The sequence below is a fragment of the Cantharellus anzutake genome (genome assembly GCF_015039405.1).
Source record: "Cantharellus anzutake strain C23 chromosome Unknown EI90scaffold_1, whole genome shotgun sequence".
Classification (NCBI taxonomy): Eukaryota; Fungi; Basidiomycota; class Agaricomycetes; order Cantharellales; family Hydnaceae; genus Cantharellus; species Cantharellus anzutake.
This window is the reverse complement of record NW_024066951.1, coordinates 1,571,878-1,589,793: the sequence shown is the minus strand read 5'-3', so window position 1 is coordinate 1,589,793 and position 17,916 is coordinate 1,571,878. Positions and strand designations below refer to the sequence as shown.

The following is a 17,916-nucleotide window of genomic DNA, read 5'->3' as shown; positions in this document are numbered from 1 at the left end:
TTATGGGCAGTTGTTGGATGAAACAATGAGTCCCCAACTCGGATGGTCTTCGATCTACCTTCTATGACAATAGCGATCCAGTGATTTTGATTGACAAATGCAATCTGTCAGAGACCAGACTTGAGACGAAGGAATGTCTCCGTAACGGAGGGCTTTGGCCTCAGCGACTTCTGCCAAGAGCGCTGTGCCTAGTGACACGTCCGTGCCCTAACTTACTGACTGGCACTTAGAACCTAGGGGGGTAACTCTAGTTGATTTATCTGCTGGGGCGTAACCTATGTACAAGTGGTGTATATATATGGTTACAGCGGAGACGGTTCCGCAATTGGTGGAGCCGAACGGAGCGGAGCTAACGGGGTTAAGACATTAGCCGACTGAATATTACCGACGAGTCGGTTCGCGGGGTTAGCGGAAAGGCAGGCGTTAACCCAGAAACGGAAAGGAGGGATAGGCCCGAAGGTGGGCTCTGCAGGGCAGGTGAGTGTATTGCCCAGCGGAGGCGGGAGTGCGCTAGCGGACGTCGGAGCTGTCCGGAAGTCTTCGGGGCTCCGTACTTAGGGAGGTGTAGGTAATAAATTGAAGTGAGGGGGTGGTGACCATCGAGGGGTACCGAGAGGTTTGCGGAATACGGGGGCTCCGAGGTTGGCGAGGGGGAGCGGAGTTAGAACGGAGGGATCGGAGAGACCGGAAGTCGATGGCCGGGGATGGATATGACACAATCCCAATAAGTGTCTCCAATGTCCCATCTGCTAATTGTGCTGCACAGTCTCGCATAAAACGGTAAGATCGAGAGCCATACACTTTTGGAGGCAAATTCTCTTCACCAAAAAATTCACGGACTCAATCAAAAAAGTTGGGGACGCAACGTGGATGGCAGTGCGAGTTATTTCAGGTTCTCCACGAAGAATTGAGCAGTACCGCTCATGGTCAGTGTCATTCAGACATGCATGTGACACAATCCGTACCAGCGAGCTCATCCCCAGCATGTCCCTGAAGCCATGAACACATTCGGACCATGTGGTCATCACAAGCAACGAGTGGAAATTTTCTTTCAACTCAAGCAATAAGGCCTCTCGATGCAGGCCATCGGTCAGCCACTTGAAGGCAGTATGCCATAGGTCCTGGAGATCCTGCACCAATAGTATGGATTGCAGGACTGGAGCTAAGTTCAGCGGATATGGGGTGTCATTGATGGCGATAGATTGGCTACCAGGAGGTGGACTCAGAGCAAGAAAATGCCTGATAGAGTATAGTGGAGGCCATCGCAGAGACTCGACCACTTTAAGGTCAAGGAGAGTGATAGGAATGTAGGAAGTGTAGGTGAGATGGGTCTGCGTGTCCTCGAGTGGCAATTGTGGAAGGGAAAATTCGAGAAAAGACATCACAGAGAGATGTGAGTCAGGCAAGAGAGTCCCGATAAGGGACAGTGGAACATCCTTGAAATTACAAGGTTTTGTTGTGAGCGCTTCAATGTAGCTAGCAAAAGCAAAGGGATCCATGGACATCACCTAAGCGTACCTGTAGATATTCTCCACCTATTTATCATCGAAACACGATTCTCCATCCTAGACTTAGCTGGTAGACACCACACCAGGACACCAGAAAAGGTCTAATGAGATGGCAACCTTGAATACTTAGACCTTGAACTTTGGGCAGTGAATGTCACATGTCACATGCATAGATCAACTAAGCCAGCAGGACACGGCAATCCCGAAAACCGTGGGAATGAACCTATGGTCATTATAGTACAGTATTTGGAATCCAATTCACTATCGGAATGGGAGACAGAAATCCATCGAAGACACAAAAGGCGGGAAGCATGTCCAGTGAATGTGGCAAGTTCGCACAATTGGCTGGGTTGAGAGGATTGATCTTTGTCATCTGCCTCCCTTGCGAGGCGCACAAGTTTAATGGGATACCAATAAAGTATCCACATGGCTGCTAAGTGGGTTATGGAGGAGTAGGGTGTGTGACCAATCCCAGTGGCCCCAAGATGTGAGGAACAACTGTTGATCAATTGCCCGCTCTTGAGACTCCACGGGTTGAGGATTCCATCCTGGCCCGACGTCCAAATCATCTCATCCCTGTGTTTGCTTTTGGGAATCGCTATATAGAATGCTAGACATGGACCTCAGGCTCGACAATGAATGCGTGACTTCACTCGAGTAAGGTGAAAAAATCGTGATGTCCCTGGAGGAGAGACCAACTATCAAAGGTTGTTACTGAACTAGCCTCCTGGGCTTCTGAAGCTGTCACTCCTTTGTGCTCTTGTGGCTCCATCAGTGTTCCGAGGGCTTAATCCATTGCATACGGGTGACACAAGCATCCTTGAAAGAGGTCACCCAAGGGGGAAAATGAGGAAAAAGACTCTACTGAAGCTGCTTCTACGATCGGCTCAACACAGGCGTATTCGCTTCCTTTTAGGCTGTGGATCCTGCTTGCTCTTCTTTGATAATGAGGGCAGCAGTTTTTGGAGTTTCGGGTGTGGGTGGGAGAAGTGCCGGTGTACATGCCGATGACAATACACAGTGGGAATAAGAGTCGTGTAAAAAACCATTTTAAAAATGGTAAAATACCTTCACTTTGACAACGATCAGAATAGTATTTTACCATTAAGACTATGGTCCTTTACCATGCTCCCATTGCCATGCTAACAGGGGTAAAAGACCTATTTTTTCGTAGTTTTCTACCATCTTAACGATGGTAAACGGTCACTTTACAATGGTTGTAATTGGTATTTTACCTCACGGGTCTGGTAAATTACGATGACTGTGGATGGTAAAATACATAACAGTTCATGGTTATTTATGGCTATTAATATGGTAATAAACAGCGAAAATGGCATTGCATCTTACCGGGTTGCATTACGACAAGCAGCATTGATCGAAATCAAGCTGATTTGAGAAGCGAATGGGGGCTATATAGATATGAGCGTCGATTCGATATGATTCAACCCTGATGAAGAAAGATGATTTGATACAGCACGGACCGCACAGCCTAGTAAAAATGCAGGAGGCCTCGGAATTGAGAGCAAAATGACAGACACAAACCTACGAGCAGCCAAGAATTTCAACTCCGACATGAGGTACCAGATAGAGCTTTGGCTTCTGAGATGGTCCAAGCACATCAGTGGGTTGGATACATACCTTCAGCTCTCAATCTCTGACTGCTTTTGCGCATTTCGATTGTTTCCTGGTATGAAAGTCAGAAAGGTGGTGTGGACGGGGAAATGGGAATCTTGACCAAACAAGCTTTGCCGCTGCAGGCAGAGGCTGTGGGAAATGTCACGCTGGATGATGGAATACATGGTCCGGGGGGTTTTTGGGAGAATTATCATTGAGCGCATCTGCGGTGTCATTGAGTAAGTGCACTCGGTGGATCTGAGGTCCAGATCAGATGCTTTCAAGAAGGAATATACATACTAAGCAGTTTCGTGTGAGAACTCAAACATTTGCAGGTAACTATGCATAGGTACTGGTCAGGGATGAGCCCAGAGGAAACTAAAAATAGTGGGCATACTCCGGGGCCAGACAACACCTGCTGAGTGGATGCTCGGGCTCTCTTCATGGGTGGTGAGTTGAGGCAACAGAGTGGCTGGAGAGCGGGAAAATAAGAAAAAAATGCGCACGAATAGAGGCATGCTGAAAGCGGAGGAATCCATCACGAATAACTGTGAAATCGACCCCTTCATCAAGCAGACAGGGGGCTGATCAAGAAGCCCAACAATGGCACATGTATTGCAGCGCTGGACTCAGAATCGAAGGGAAGCCACAGATGTGGGCATCTCTTGGGGGTGTGATATGTGTAGAATTGCCACGATCGGAGGTGCCGATCGCACAATTTTCCACTTGCAATGCTCAACCTGGACAGGTGATGATGAGTGTTGAAGCATGTATATAGATGCGAGAAACAAACCACAGCAAACCGAGGCCTAACTACACGTATTGTAGCAGCCAAGCATGGATCCAATGTATATGATGAGTGTATGGTGAGTGAGAAGAGGAAGTTCAGTGGGTCCGGGAGTTTCCGCTTAGTTCGACTTTAACTTGAGATCATTACTGACAAGTAAAGATGGCAACGAGATGCCACATAAGGATGCATCCAATACTGGCTTGCCCTTTGTGAAGCATTGTGAAAATGGCCTTCAAGGGCAGGATTGAGGCACGTTTTGCCCATGGTACCAAGGGTGATGTATTAGCGCCCCACGCTCCGACTCCCCAATCAGACTTCCTGGTGATCTTACCTCCTTTGTATACCCTGATAAGCACATGCCAATAGAATACATCTTGGGACTCAGTTTGTAGCGACAATGAAGTGAAAATAATGCACTTGCACAAGTTACCGTGGTACATGTAGTAAAATACTTGCCATGAAAGTCGGTTCCTTGACTCGCAATTTCGATTTGGTAAAATACTAGACTCCAAAAACCATCGAAATGATGGTAAATGGTCAATTACCAGAGTAATTGTGGTCATTTACCGAGAAATAGTTCCCACAGTGAATAGACGTCAACACCAACTGAATCCTATAAAGCTGGCGAGATGGGGCATCCTCGGGTTTTCCCTAAAGTCGTGTTGCACATATGCCTTCCATCACCGCTGATGCTGAGAACCTTTTCTTCACCTTGTTCAGGGTATCCTGGAGTGCTTCAATTGTAATGCAGGTCATGGTATCGTCTGCACTGAAACTGACTGAGTTTCTCCACTCGGTTGCTAAATTGCTGACTGGTGCGGCAGCCTTTATTACAGGCCAGTGATCTGCTCTTGTGCATCCTCAGCCAGTTTTACATTGGAATGCAGGCAATATTGTTGGAATACTGGTCCTCCTTTCCATTTACATTGCATACCAGAAATTGTACGCCAAGGGACAGAGAGTCAAGAAGTTCAGGTAGGAGAATTGGAGTCGCTTGATCACCTTGAAGTCCCTCTGAATGCACTTCGATTGCTTCCCATGGAATAACTTGATAATGTCTCTTCCATCATTATTTTTTTATTTTTATTTTTGGTGGAACCTTTGGTAGCTTTCGTGGGCAGGATGCCTGAAGGTTTGTAGGGAAGGGCGGGGCCTTCCAGGGGGCAGTGATGATGGGTGCCTCTGTATGACGGGAATTGCCACCACGGGGAAATGCATTTCCGCACTTGGCGAAGTGGTTATCGCTCTGTGTGGGGCTCCCGTGACCACAGGGGGTCCGATATACCCACTAAAACCCCGTTGCACTTCAGCCAATTCTCAGGGAGGCTTAGTTCGTTCTCTAGGGTGCCGCACCAAGTGTGTAGAATGAGCCATTCGGGGAGGGCTCTGTTGCGGTATTTCTTTATATTCGTGAGGTTCCTGTCCTGATTCAGTTTTTCGTTTATGGTGGCTTTATAGGTGTTCATGGCTTCGTTCAGTGAGATCTTTGGTTGCCCAGTCTCATCGTCACTGAGGACTCTCTTGCATCTCAGTTTCCATATTTTCCAGGCACATTCGGTGATGGCGATTCTGAGGAATCTGGACGCACCGTGGTTTATAGTGCCGTTACGATTTTTGATAACGGTTAGTGGGCAGCCATTATGTGGTATATTCCCATATTAACGGGCCAGTCTATACCTTTTATTAGGCTCATGGTTTTTATGGCAGCCCAGAGTTTTGGGCCCTGGTTGTGTGGGCACTCGAAGATAATGTGGTTCATTGATTCTAGGGCGTTACACTTAACGCATTGACCTCTGTCTTCGTAGCCCGGGATTTTGCTCCAGTAGGTGCCGTCTTTGTGGGCTCCATGGACAAGTTTCCACAGGAAGTTTCTGAGGTTGGGGTTCAGATCTTTCTTGTTTTTCAGGATGGCGAGCCAAATGAGGTTGTCGTTGGGGTGGGGCAGTTTAGGTCTCTCAGTACGTCTCTGATATGGTTCATGTTTTCTGTTGCTCTGTGGTTCTTTTTGTGGGGTTTCTTGGCTGACTCTCGGGTTATTAGTTTCATGATAGTCGATTGGGTCAGGGTTCTTAGTCTCGCACCGTTCTGGGTGAGGGGGAGGTGTCAGGGTCGCGTCCGGGGTCGAGGCGGTCCGGGCATAGCGTCCGGTGCTGAGGACCTCACGGGGGGTGGATCGGGCGTGCGTACTGGCAGCCCCGATGTGGGACGGCGATCCCTGGCCACTTAGACTGAAGTGGGAATGTTGAGAAGAAGGTTACTTCTTCGGTTCCCACCCCAGGTGTGTTTATATACATGCGGCTTGGGTCACATGAGGTCCGCCACATCACCCCGCATACAGCCGCAGTCACCCGGGTGTCCCCGTGGGGGATCCCGAGGGTGTATGCTGCACGCGCGCACACTAGGTTGCGCCCTAGAGCCGTCCGGGGTCGTCCGGGGCTAGGCATGTCGTGTGCGCGTCGTGGGCGGGTCAATAATACATGGATATAAGGGAAAGGTCGTCCGTGTGAAGTAGAAATAGAAATAGAAATAGAAATAGAAATAGAAGTGGAAGTGGGAGAGGGATAGAGGGGGAGGGGGTATGAAGGAGGGGTGCAGGGTGGGAGAAGGGGACCGGGTGAGGTGGGCCCGGGTGGAGGTGGGTCAAGCGGGTGTGCCCTGACAGGAGGTTGGGGTGACCGAGCCATTGTCGGGGGTTTTCGCAGATCCCAGTGTTGCAAGTTCATTGGCATTCTCATTTCCGGCGCAGCCGTTATGGCCTTTTATCCACTCGATCGAGACGATGCCATTCCTCATTCGGAGGGAGCTTATGGTATTTTTGATGGCTAGGGGTTGGGGAGTGCTGATGTAGTCTTGGTCCTCGGCTTTTTCAAGATTTACGGTTAGTGCGTTCACGCACCATCTTGAGTCGGTTTTAATGTGGAGTCTGGCTCTTAGGGGCGTTGTGGTAATTGCGTGGTTTATTGCCAGTACCTCAGCGGAGTTGTTTGTCTGGGGGAAAATCCGATCTACTGGGAGGCTTGCATTGTCTGGGCACTCGGGGGCGATCCATACTCCGAAGCCCGCCTTGGCATCAGTTTCACCGTTTCCTGTACAGGATCCGTCTGTGTATGCCACGGTGTCGGTGCTTAGTTTCTTTGGGGGGGTGAGCCTGAGGGGGAGGGGGTTGGTTATTCTTTTCCTGAAAGATGCGGAAGTAATCTGACTGTTATGGATACGGAGTCTCCAACGACCATATCCGTCGCATGGTCAAAGACTTCTCCTCTCTATCGTTCCTCCCCTCTTTCTCCCTTCTGTCCTCTATCCCGATACCCTATCCTCCTTACCCGTTCTACCCCTTTCCCCCCCTCGTGCAAAGCTTTCCCCATTGGGGTTTTGGTGCTGGCCAAGGTTACTTGTGTTTTGCAGGATTTCCTGCGACCTTACCATTTGTAGATAGTCACACGTTGCAAGAGGGCTCGCGGCTCTCTATGCCGACTAAGCTCATGGGGCCGAACTCTCCAAAACCTCTACTTTCTCTCTTGACTTCGCTATGCTCGATCCTAAAACTCCGTGGTGGGTTCTCCGGGATTCCGCAAGGTCCGGGCTCAACTAATCTACTACCCACTCGTTGTGGGCTAGACAGTTGCCCTTATTCCTACTGTTGGATTCCACACACTCACTCCAACTCTAGCGCGTCCTAGAGAATTTTTGGGGGAGGGGAGAACTTCTATTCCAAAATCCGGTATGTACAGGATATAAGGAACAATTATTTTTAGAATAATTGATGAGAAATATTGGTACCATATGGCACCTGCATACCTTATTAGGCAAAGTAATAAAAAGGGTAACAGTAACAATAAAAGAATATCAATCAATATCTGAAATGATGGCAAAATATGAAAATAAGAGAAAATAAGCGATATCTCAATGGATTTACGGAATTAAGAGCCTAAATTGGAAATGTAGCCGGAGATAACTCTCACGCAGCCAATGAGCATTTTTACCAATTTATTAGACGCCGTGGGAACGAGTGAGGCTGGAATTCTGGGTTGCCGCTTGAGATTCCCACGCCCGCACATGCCCGTGACCTGCTGTGCCTAACTTCTCCAACACGGAACTCCGTCAAATCTCCACCGATTAGGACGTTCTTGGTATCGTCAGAATCGTACGAATTAGGACTATTTTTGGATACCAAATTTGTACCGAGTCGTCGCGTGAATGCAAGTGGTTTCTGAATGTTGGAAGCGGGTATCCGAGCCGGCTCTGCGCGTGGGCGATTATCCCGCCTACAACGTCTTGTACGGAAACCGCTGAAGGCGGTTCCCGCTAACTAACAACTGCTCTACAACTGTCTCGTGTATCATCTTCTGTAACAACCCTCCCTGTGACTCAACTGAACCCGTGTGATTGTACAACTCTCAATATGTCTTATAAGTCTGGTTATATCGAGTCCTCTAATGGCCCTCGCCGTGAGAACTCGAGGTCGTGAGTTGAAGACTCTCGACATGTGTATCATCCTATTGAATCTGTACCCTATGGGTCCTCGTCACTCCGCTCTCCCCCCAGTACTTGACATACGACATCACATCACAATCATGGAGATCGTGAATACTCTGAGGCCCACTTTCCCGTGATGCCGGCATGTTCGAATGCCAAGTCGCCGCCCATCCACCGTCTGTTCCCTCCTTCGTCAGTCATCATGTTTCCCCGCCAACAGTACATTCCCTTTGGGAATGCCAAGTCACCGAAGGCCCTATTAGTCAGTCCTCATTGCACGCTTATGATATCAACCCACTACCGGTACGTTCGCACTGCAAACGCCAAGTACCCGATGGCAACTATACGAAGTTCTCACCCATCTCACAAGTCGCAACCTCGCACACGGTACGCTCCATTGAGGAGCGCCAAGTGCCCGTGGCTGACCTGTCCGTCCTGGCATCTCCGACTGCCTACCATCAATCCCTTAATAGCTCACTACATCACCAATCGCGATCGATGGGAATTCGATCGTCCACTCCCAGACAAGACTGGGATCACTCATCGATTACATATCCCGTTATGGTACAGACCAGATATGACCCTCGTCATCCCACTATAAGAACGGATCGAGGAATGGGGAATTACCCCCATCCCCGTAACACTGACGCATGGTCTTTTGGGTTGGGGAAGGTTTTGATAACCTTAATACTTGAGGGGCCGTTGAGGGAGTGGGATTTGATGATGGCCCTCTCGTCACCCGAGGGGGGAGGGCAGCGTATGGGAGCTGTGCAGGGGTTGTATTGGGGTTTCAGGTTTGATATCATGTGGTTGGCTAGTTGGTAGCAGGTTTCGGGGTTTTTGCAGCTGGCCATTTTGAAGTTGGTGCATGGTGGGCAGGAGCAGGATTTGTTCCATCGTCTGTGTTGTGGGTTGTCTAGGATGTTCGCTAGGATGAGGAGGTTGCCGGTGCGCTGGCAGTTGTGAGTGTTTCTGAGGCATTTGGCTGCAGGCGTATTTTCTCTTGATTTGACATGCTCTTCTGTTCCGATATGGTACCATGCTGGGAGATCCAGCCTGATGTTCAGGGGGAGGTTGACATCGTCGAGGGCTAGGTTGTACTTGGCTCCAGTGTTGAGTATGGCTTTAATTTCGTGCGGGAGGGTTTTGCTCACATAGCGGTGTTTGTTAAAGATCTGTTGGGTAAAGATGTCAATTATTCGGGGGTCGTGGGCCTCTTGGTCGCGGGTGTGTTTTGGGAGTGAGCAGATTATTATGGCCTCGGCAGCGTCGGCAGCGGGTGGTCTGTCAGGAGATCTATCTAAGATCTTTTTCAGCTTCATAAGGTGAATCGCTTCGTTCCTTGCTTGGATATTCAAGACGTTTCTTCCCCCTTCACTAGTAGGGCTGTTCAGGGTCCTCATGCTGAGTGAGGGGAGTTGGGAGTTCCATATGAAGTTTTTTATTAGGGTGTTTAATTCCTTTTCGATTTTGGCTGGCATGCCTTGGGCAGAGGTGTGGAATTGGGTCATACTGCCGATGACCATTTGGGTGATGAGTTTTCGCCCTTCGATGGTCGGGTAGTGTTACAGGAATGGGTTCTGGGGAACCCAACCTGAGCCGTTCGGCTCACTAATGGAGGTGGCTGCGTAGCCATCAGAGGGAGAGCGGAATAGGATGAGGGTACGGAAGTACAACCTGTGTGTCGGCCAACGGTAACTTGGCGCTCCTGGGAGCGTACCGGTAGCGAGTATGATGTGGGCTCCTTCAGGGAGCCACCTGGCTGTCTGCTAACAGGGACTTGGCGCTCCTGGGAGCGTGCCGGTAGCGGGTGTGATGGGAGTGTTTGGCTAGCGGTGACTTGGCGCTCAATGGAGCGTACCGGTAGTGAGGGATACTGGGACTCCCAAAGGGAGTCACCCAGTTGGTGGCTATCGGTGACTTGGCGCTCATGGGAGCGTACCGGTAGCGGGAGTTGTTGGGGAAAGCAGGTTGGTGGACCAGTGCACGGTAGTGGGTGACCGTGGGAAGTGGGACCTGCGGGTGCGTGGCCAGGCATCCTGGAGCTGCCTGGACCGTATCCTTCTCCTGAGGAGGTGGGATAGGCTACAGTTCCTGATAGGGAACTTCTGGTTGGATGGGAGTAACCACTCAACCACCCGGTGGACTGGTGGGAGCGGGCAGCAGGAGGTTGGGCGTGGGAATGCCCTCCTCGTTGCGGTTTTGTCATGGAGAGGAGGAATAGGGAGGTGGACATGGTTCCAGGGTTACAGGTTGAGTTTACAGTGGTGACACAATGGTGAGGATGTTACAATCGCGGTACAAGGTTTGTGGGTTATGTATTTGATAATGAAAGACATTTTTCGGCATCTGCCTTACACATCATATGACTTCTAACTATCTAATATAAAAGTCACAATGGTCAAGGGAAGTCCCTTGAAACTCAACAAATTCCCCAGCCAGCACCAAAACCCAGTGGGAAAGCTTGGCATGGGGTTTGACAGCAAAATAAAGGTGCAGGGACCAAAGGTCTGATTGTTCATAGTCACGGACCATAAGATTCTAGGTCCATTCCTATAACAGGTAGGTTTTCTGCCAGTGTTTAAGGCTTGTGTTGATTTTGGCCATAATGTCCGGCCATGGGTCGATCCCGGTAGGGCGGTTACCGCACTGGGCACCTAGATACCTTGTGGTCTGGCCATCTTGGAGGATTGTCATGTCGATGTGGAAGGGGTTAGATGAGTTGGGGTTTAGTTTTCTGGTGTCAAGTAGGTTTTTGCGGTATGTCGCTGAGCTGACAGGGATAACCATGGATTTTCCTTGGTTGAATTTAGCTCCTGAGGCGGTACACCAGGTGTCGAGGATGTTGAATAAGTTAGTTACATCGTCGTTTTTTGAGAGGTAGACCGTGGTGTCGTCGGCAAATAGGGAGACAATGACATTTTGTGTGAGTACTGGTGTTTTGATTTCAAGGCCTTGTATTTTACCGGATTCTCTCAGCATAGCAGATAAGGGTTCAATAGCTATGTTGAAGAGGAGGCATGACAGTGGGTCGCCTTGACGTACTCCTCAGTCTATTAAGAATTCATCACTGATTTCACCATTCAGGATCACTCTGGTACCGGGGTTGGAGTAGAGGGCCTTTATGGAGTTTATGGTGGGTGGTGGGATCCTGGTGGCTTCCAGTGTGTGCCAGAGGTAGTCGTGACGGATCCTGTTGTACGCTTTTTCTTGGTCTAGGGCAACTATTGCACCATCTTGACTGATGATTTCGCACAGGTCAATCATGCAGTTGACTAGGTCAATCTGATCGTGGATGCTTCTGCCTTTTATGAAGGCAGCCTGGCATTTATTTATGAGGTTAGGGGCGATTGGCACTATTTTGTTCATGAGTGCTGTTGTCATGATTTTGTATTCAGCATTTAGTACAGTGATTGGTCTGTAGTTTTCGATTTCTCGTTTGTCTTTCTTTTTATACAAAGGGCACAGCCAGCCAGCAGTGAACTGTGGGGAGGAAATGCCTCGCATTTCAATGTCACTAATTACATTATGGAGGAGTTGAACTATATCTACACGGCCATCTGCCTCTGCTGCCCATCTTTCATGGAGTTTCTTGTAAAGTTCAGTTGGGATGCCATTGAGGCTGGGGGCTTTACCGTTTGGGGACTGTCTTAGGGCGGTTAGGGTTTCGTTGTAGCTGATACTGGAAGCCATGGGAGCAGTTTGTGTTGCAGGTGTGGTTGTGATAGATGAGAGGCATTCAGTGATGCAGGATTCTCTTTCTGAGGGGGGGATTAAGTTGAGGTCTCTTGATTGCATGGCATTGTAGTGTTCTGTGGCAATCTTAGCCATTTCTGAGGAGTTGGAGGTGTGGCAGGGGGGGGGGGTCAGAGTGGGGGATTTGAAGTTTGGATATAGTGTCACGTGGCCTTTTATTTTTCCCCCACCCGCACCAGTATTTGTTTATTGATTCGGCAAAGAGGCGCTTGTTTGTATTGGCTGTGGTCTTATTATTCCTATGCCGGGTTCTTTCCACCTCCTGGATCCTTTCAGTTAGCATTATGATCTGGTATTGGGTTTCCTCTAACTGGTGCGCTGTTCGGGGGGAGCTCAGTTTCCAGACGGCTTTGTTTCTGTGTTTCTCCAGATGGATAAGAGTTGAGTTTAGCTTGCCTGACTTGGTTTTGGCGAGTTTGCGTGCTAATGCTATAATGGATTGTGTGAAGTGGAGGAAGCAGTCTTGAACTCCGGGGGTATTTAGTGCGGTGAGTTGGTTGGTTTTGTCCAGTGCTTCATTCCTGAGATCTTTGGCTCCTTTCAGGAATTCATGGTCGTTTACTAGGTAGTTTGGGATTGCCCATCTGCCTTTGCCAATGTGTGGTGCATGGGGATCATGTATGTCTATTGAGATCAGCTGGTGGTCAGCCATTGGGATGCCTGGGTTTTTGATACTCCAGGTGAGTGATTTATTTATTATTTCATTTGTGGCATAGATCCTGTCAATTCATGACATGTGAGTTCCTGTACAGTGTCTGAAGGTGTAGTTTTTTGCTGGTGCCGGGTTGGCTTGGCACCATCCGGCTTTTAGGTTGTGGAGGTAGAGGAGTTCTTTTAGGGCCACTACTGTGGCATTCGCATCTTCATGTTGGGGGGAATGGTCAATTGCTTCTTCGACAACATTGAAGTCACCCAGGGCAATGTCAACCTGGATGTTTTCTGTGAGTTCACCTAGTTTCTGCCAGAATGCAGCGTTCTCAGTACCTGCCCCTCTAGTGTTTGGGGCCTATATTGTTAATAGTGTGATCTTGTTGCCAGGTGGCCATTCGATCGTGGTGAGGATGGCTCGTCCAGGGATAAGGTTGGTCGATTCCGTTGGCTTCTTTTTTATGATGCTTTTATTGATGATAATTGCAATGCCGGCGGCTCTGGTGTGGGTCGGGTCGAAGGAGTGGATGATGTGGAAATCATTGTTGTACCGGTTGGCTAGTAGGTCTTCTTGGGGTGAGTCGACGTGGGTTTCTGATACGCACATCACAGCGATCTTATCCTTCTTCATTTTATTTGTGATAAGGTTCCATTTTTGTTTAGTCTGTGGGCTGTTGGCTCCTCTTATGTTGAGGGCCGCAATGGAGAGGTGGCCATTTGGGGTCATTGGGGGTCTTCCACCTCTTAGGCGGAGTGGTATATGTGGGGCTGGGGTTTTTGGTCCGTTTTCCGATCCCTGGTGACCATCATTGGGTTTCGATAAAACGGTATAAATTCTCTGCCCTCTGGGCACCGGGGGCTGTGGTCTATTTACCAGTTGGGTATTCACCGTGTGATTGGGCTTTGGGGGGTTGATCTTTTTACAGGCATTTTGGTGTTTCCCAATCCAATTGCCAGCCAGGGTTCGGGGTGTTTTCGGGCGTTTTGGGATCAAGCTACTGGGCTTTCCTGTCACCCGTGGGCTCAGTAAGTGTGGGCTCAGTAAGTGTGGGCTCAGTAGGGTGTGGGGAGGAGGGGAGGTTATGGGTTAGTTAGGGTTTTCAATTGAATCGTAGTGTTTGTGAGGGAAGTATGTACAGGACAGGGCAGAGTAGCTACGTGATGTGAGCAGGGCTCTTTTGGTTATCTAATTTATTTTGCCATTTGTTCATAGTTCAGGGTGAAATCCTTTTAAGGTGCATATCAGTCAAAGTTGTATTTTGGAGGGACGAAGGTGTTAGACACTGGTCCGGGGTCGGCACTGAAGGTCACCGTTGCGGGCCGCTATAGGCCGCGATGGCCGTGATGCTGTGAACAAGGCCTGAGGGTAGGGCATTTGGCCTCAGCGACTCTAAAGGAGCACTGTGCCCCCTAGCTGTCTCTTGGCCCTCATTTCAGACTCACTGGGGTTGCCTTGTTGGGGTCAGGACTTAGGGGTCATGGTCACATCGATATTAGAGCTAAAGTACTATAATGTAGTATACAGGATATATATAGGAGGAAGGAATGAATGGAAGCGGACCCGGGCCGAAGGCCGAAGGGTCCGGAAGCAAACATGAATAAGGAGCGGGGTTGGCCGCACAGCAGCCGGCAATGACCGAGGGTCAAAACAAACAATAACAGATAAATAAAGGAAGGAGCGTAGGGCCGCGATAGCGGCGATGGTATCATAGCGGCGCCGGACTCGGAGTTGGGCCGGAGTCAGGCGCGGGAATGGTAGCGGCCCTGTAGGGGCCGAGTGGGTGGGGTAGAGGAGTCGCGCTGGGCACGGTGCCAGAGGCGGACTCAGGGCAGGAAGGTCGGTGTGGCTGTGGGGGAGTCGGCCAGGTGCAGGGGAGCCTAGGGGCAAGCAGGGGAGTGAGCAGGGAGTCCTCAGGGAAGATAGGGCTGAGGTCAGGGCTCACATAGCGGGAATGGGCTTGGGTGGCATCAGGACAGGTGGGGAGCAGGCCGGAATGCACGGCTGTGACAGAAGGAGAGGAATCGTGAGCCATATTGGGTGGGGGATGGCTGCATCCTCTTCCACATTGGAAGTTTGAATAAGGCAGGTGTCGAGGGAAGGAGGGGAATGGACCTCCACTAGAGCTGGAGGGGATCGCATTGCCATTGGTATCCGCTTCCATGTCGGCATCTTGTTTGGGGTACCGTTGATTCCAGGCAGAGTGAGAGTGGATCGGGCAGCAGTGGAATTGTTACGGATATGGAGTCTCCAATGACCATATCCGTCGCATGGTCAAAGACTTCCCCTCTCTATCGTTCCTCCCCTCTTTCTCCCTTCCGTCCTCTATCCCGATACCCTATCCTCCTTACCCGTTCTACCCCTTTCCCCCCTCGTGCAAAGCTTTCCCCATTGGGGTTTTGGTGCTGGCCGAGGTTATTTGTGTTTCGCGGGATTTCCTGCGACCTTACCATTTGTAGATAGTCACGCGTCTTGTACAGAAACCGCCGAAGGCAGTTCCTGCTAACTAACAACTGCTCTACAACTGTCTCGTGTATCGTCTTCTGTAACAACCCTCCCTGTGACTCAACTGAACCCGTGTGACTGTACAACTCTCAATATGTCTTATAAGTCTGGTTATATCGAGTCCTCTAACGGCCCTCGCCGCGAGAACTCGAGGTCGAGAGTCGAAGACTCTCAACATGTGTATCGTCCTATTGAATCTGTACCCTATGGGTCCTCGTCACTCCGCTCTCCCCCCAGTACTCAACATACGACGTCACATCACGATCATGGAGATCGTGAATACTTTGAGGCCCACTTTCCCGTGATGCCGGCACGTTCGCTACGCGAATGCCAAGTCACCGCCCATCCACCGTCTGTTCCCTCCTTCGTCAGTCATCATGTTTCCCCGCCAACGGTACGTTCCCTTTGGGAATGCCAAGTCACCGAAGGCCCTACTAGTCAGTCCTCATTGCATGCTTATGACATCAACCCGCTACCGGTACGTTCACACTGCGAACGCCAAGTACCCGATGGCAACTATACGAAGTTCTCACCCATCTCACAAGTCGCGACCTCACACACGGTACGCTCCATTGAGGAGCGCCAAGTACCCGTGGCTGACCCGTCCATCCTGGCATCTCCAACTACCTACCATCAATCCCTTAATAGCTCACTACATCACCAATCGCGATCAATGGGAATTCAATCGTCCACTCCCAGGCAAGACTGGGATCACTCATCGATTACATATCCCGTTATGGTACAGACCAGATATGACCTTCATCATCCCACTATAAGAACGGATCGAGGAATGGGGAATTTCCCCCATCCCCATAACAGGAATAAGTGGTCAGAAGCTTTACAGGTGTTACAGACTCTTTGTCTGTTGAAGGCATGTCCGGCTTGGGTTCTCTCACTTACGAATGAGGCCATTTTGAAAATATGGGACCATTGGTCGTGTGCGGTTTCTCGCGCCTCTTTGAGGGTCTTGAAGGGAGGGTCTATATGCAGCTCCCACATGGTTACCGATTTGTCTGAGGTCGGCCTTCTTTTTTCCTTGGTGTTTTCGTTGTATTCTTTTCCGTTGGGGGCATATCCTCTTGGGATTACTCTGATGCTGTCTACAATTTCCTTTATTTGGTCAGTTGTCATGCTTGCCTCCTCTAGGAATGTTTGGAAGGGGCTTGGTGATTTGGTGATAGTTTGCTTGACAGCGTCTTTAAGGTTGTTCGCATCCTTCAACCTGTTGCCCATTCCCACAATTGAAATCATGAAGGAAGAAGGCTTGAATCTAGTGCCGATAGCGATGAACCCAAATGTCTTGCATATCCATAAGTGTTCGCATATGAGGAGGTCAGCGAATTGGGGGTTCAGGCCATCAATTAAGAAGCCCCACGGTTTAGCGTATTGGGGGTTCCGCCACATCTGAGGTCAATGGGGACAGGGGGGATAATGCTCACTTCTCCTACTTGGTGTGGGAATGCTCTTTCAAGGAAAGCTTCCATGTTGGTCTGGAAGTTGCTGGTGTTTTCTTCGCTGTGGGCGGCATCTAGGGGTAGGACTAGAATGGCACCTGCCTTTTTTAGCCAGGCTTTGGCACGGTCAGGGTTTGCTCCTTCAAGGAGGCGACCTGGGTGGAGGCCGTGTGCGTAAAAGTTGGCTAGGCCAGGGCCGAGAGGTAGCCAGTTGAGGTCATCTCTTCCGTCATCGGGTTTTTCTGCAAGTACCGGCATGAAGGTTGGGTGGTCAGTGGCAATGGGGGATCCATCACCGTCCGTGGCTGGGCTCCGGGATGGAGGGAATTCGGTGGGGTTTATATTTTTTAGGAAAGCCGCTGAGCCTCCAGACTCAAAGTCGAAGACATCGGGGGTGGGCACAAGGGAGGGTTTGAAGTTCTGGGGGGTGGTGAGGAGGGGCCTCATCGCTTTTGGGGGGAGAAAGCGGGGGGGGGGGCCTTTAAAGGGCCCTGGAGTCTTGCGGCGGTGGGTGATCTTGCGTGTTTCCTCGTTTCGTTTTCGGATGCTGGAGTAGGGTCTTGGTTTTTACCGCTTCCTTGGTAGTTCTTTCCGAAGAGGGGGCTGGGTTGGGAGGTGTCTGTATTGTCGGAGTCGGAGTCGTGGGTGATCTCCTCATCCTGGTCAGCTATAGTGACGGCGAAATTTTGTGGCACATTGGTTATGGCTGCTGCCATTTGTTCGTCCTCAGCCCTCAGCAGGGATTGGAAGGTTGTATGGAGGGGTACGGATGGCTGTTCAGACTGGGACCTTGTCAGAGGCTATGGGGTGAACAGGGGGGATATTTACCTCCATGGTTTAGCGGGGAACTTGTTGGGGGGGAGGGAACTGACACAGTTCCTGCGGAGTTACCCGTTTTATTCCCGGCTGCTAGAGTGCGTCGGTATTTTCGATTGGCGGTTAGGGGGGTTTGGGTTTTCCCGGATCCGGGTGGGGGGCAATTTCGGCGTGTGGGGTGGGCCGGGGTCGGGTCGGTTTGTTTAGTCATCGGGGGTCATTTACCAGTGGCGTTTTGGGGGCAAATGTTCAGAGTGTTACAGGTAGGCCTGGGGGGATAGTGGTGCCCCTTGATTCTAGCGGGGGAAAGTTGATTCTACGAGATATTAGGGTGTAGCGGGTTTCTTGCCC

At 50.2% G+C, this 17,916-nt stretch overlaps 2 protein-coding genes across 2 annotated transcripts; both read right to left on the bottom strand.

The window, feature by feature from the left end:
* Positions 1–6,552: 6,552 nt before the first annotated feature.
* EI90DRAFT_3164694 (RNase H-domain-containing protein) lies at positions 6,553–9,898 on the bottom strand (the record flags this gene model as incomplete). Its single annotated transcript, XM_039066291.1, has 2 exons — positions 9,031–9,898; positions 6,553–7,132 (listed from the first exon to the last, which is right to left on the bottom strand). The coding sequence occupies exons 1-2, from the start codon at positions 9,867–9,869 to the stop codon at positions 6,553–6,555; spliced, it is 1,419 nt and encodes a 472-aa protein (XP_038923929.1). The 5' UTR covers positions 9,870–9,898.
* Positions 9,899–16,656: 6,758 nt separating this feature from the next.
* EI90DRAFT_3149496 (uncharacterized protein) lies at positions 16,657–17,196 on the bottom strand (the record flags this gene model as incomplete). The annotated part of the gene is made up of 1 exon (XM_039065589.1): positions 16,657–17,196. The coding sequence occupies one exon, from the start codon at positions 17,194–17,196 to the stop codon at positions 16,657–16,659; it is 540 nt and encodes a 179-aa protein (XP_038923928.1).
* Positions 17,197–17,916: the final 720 nt, after the last annotated feature.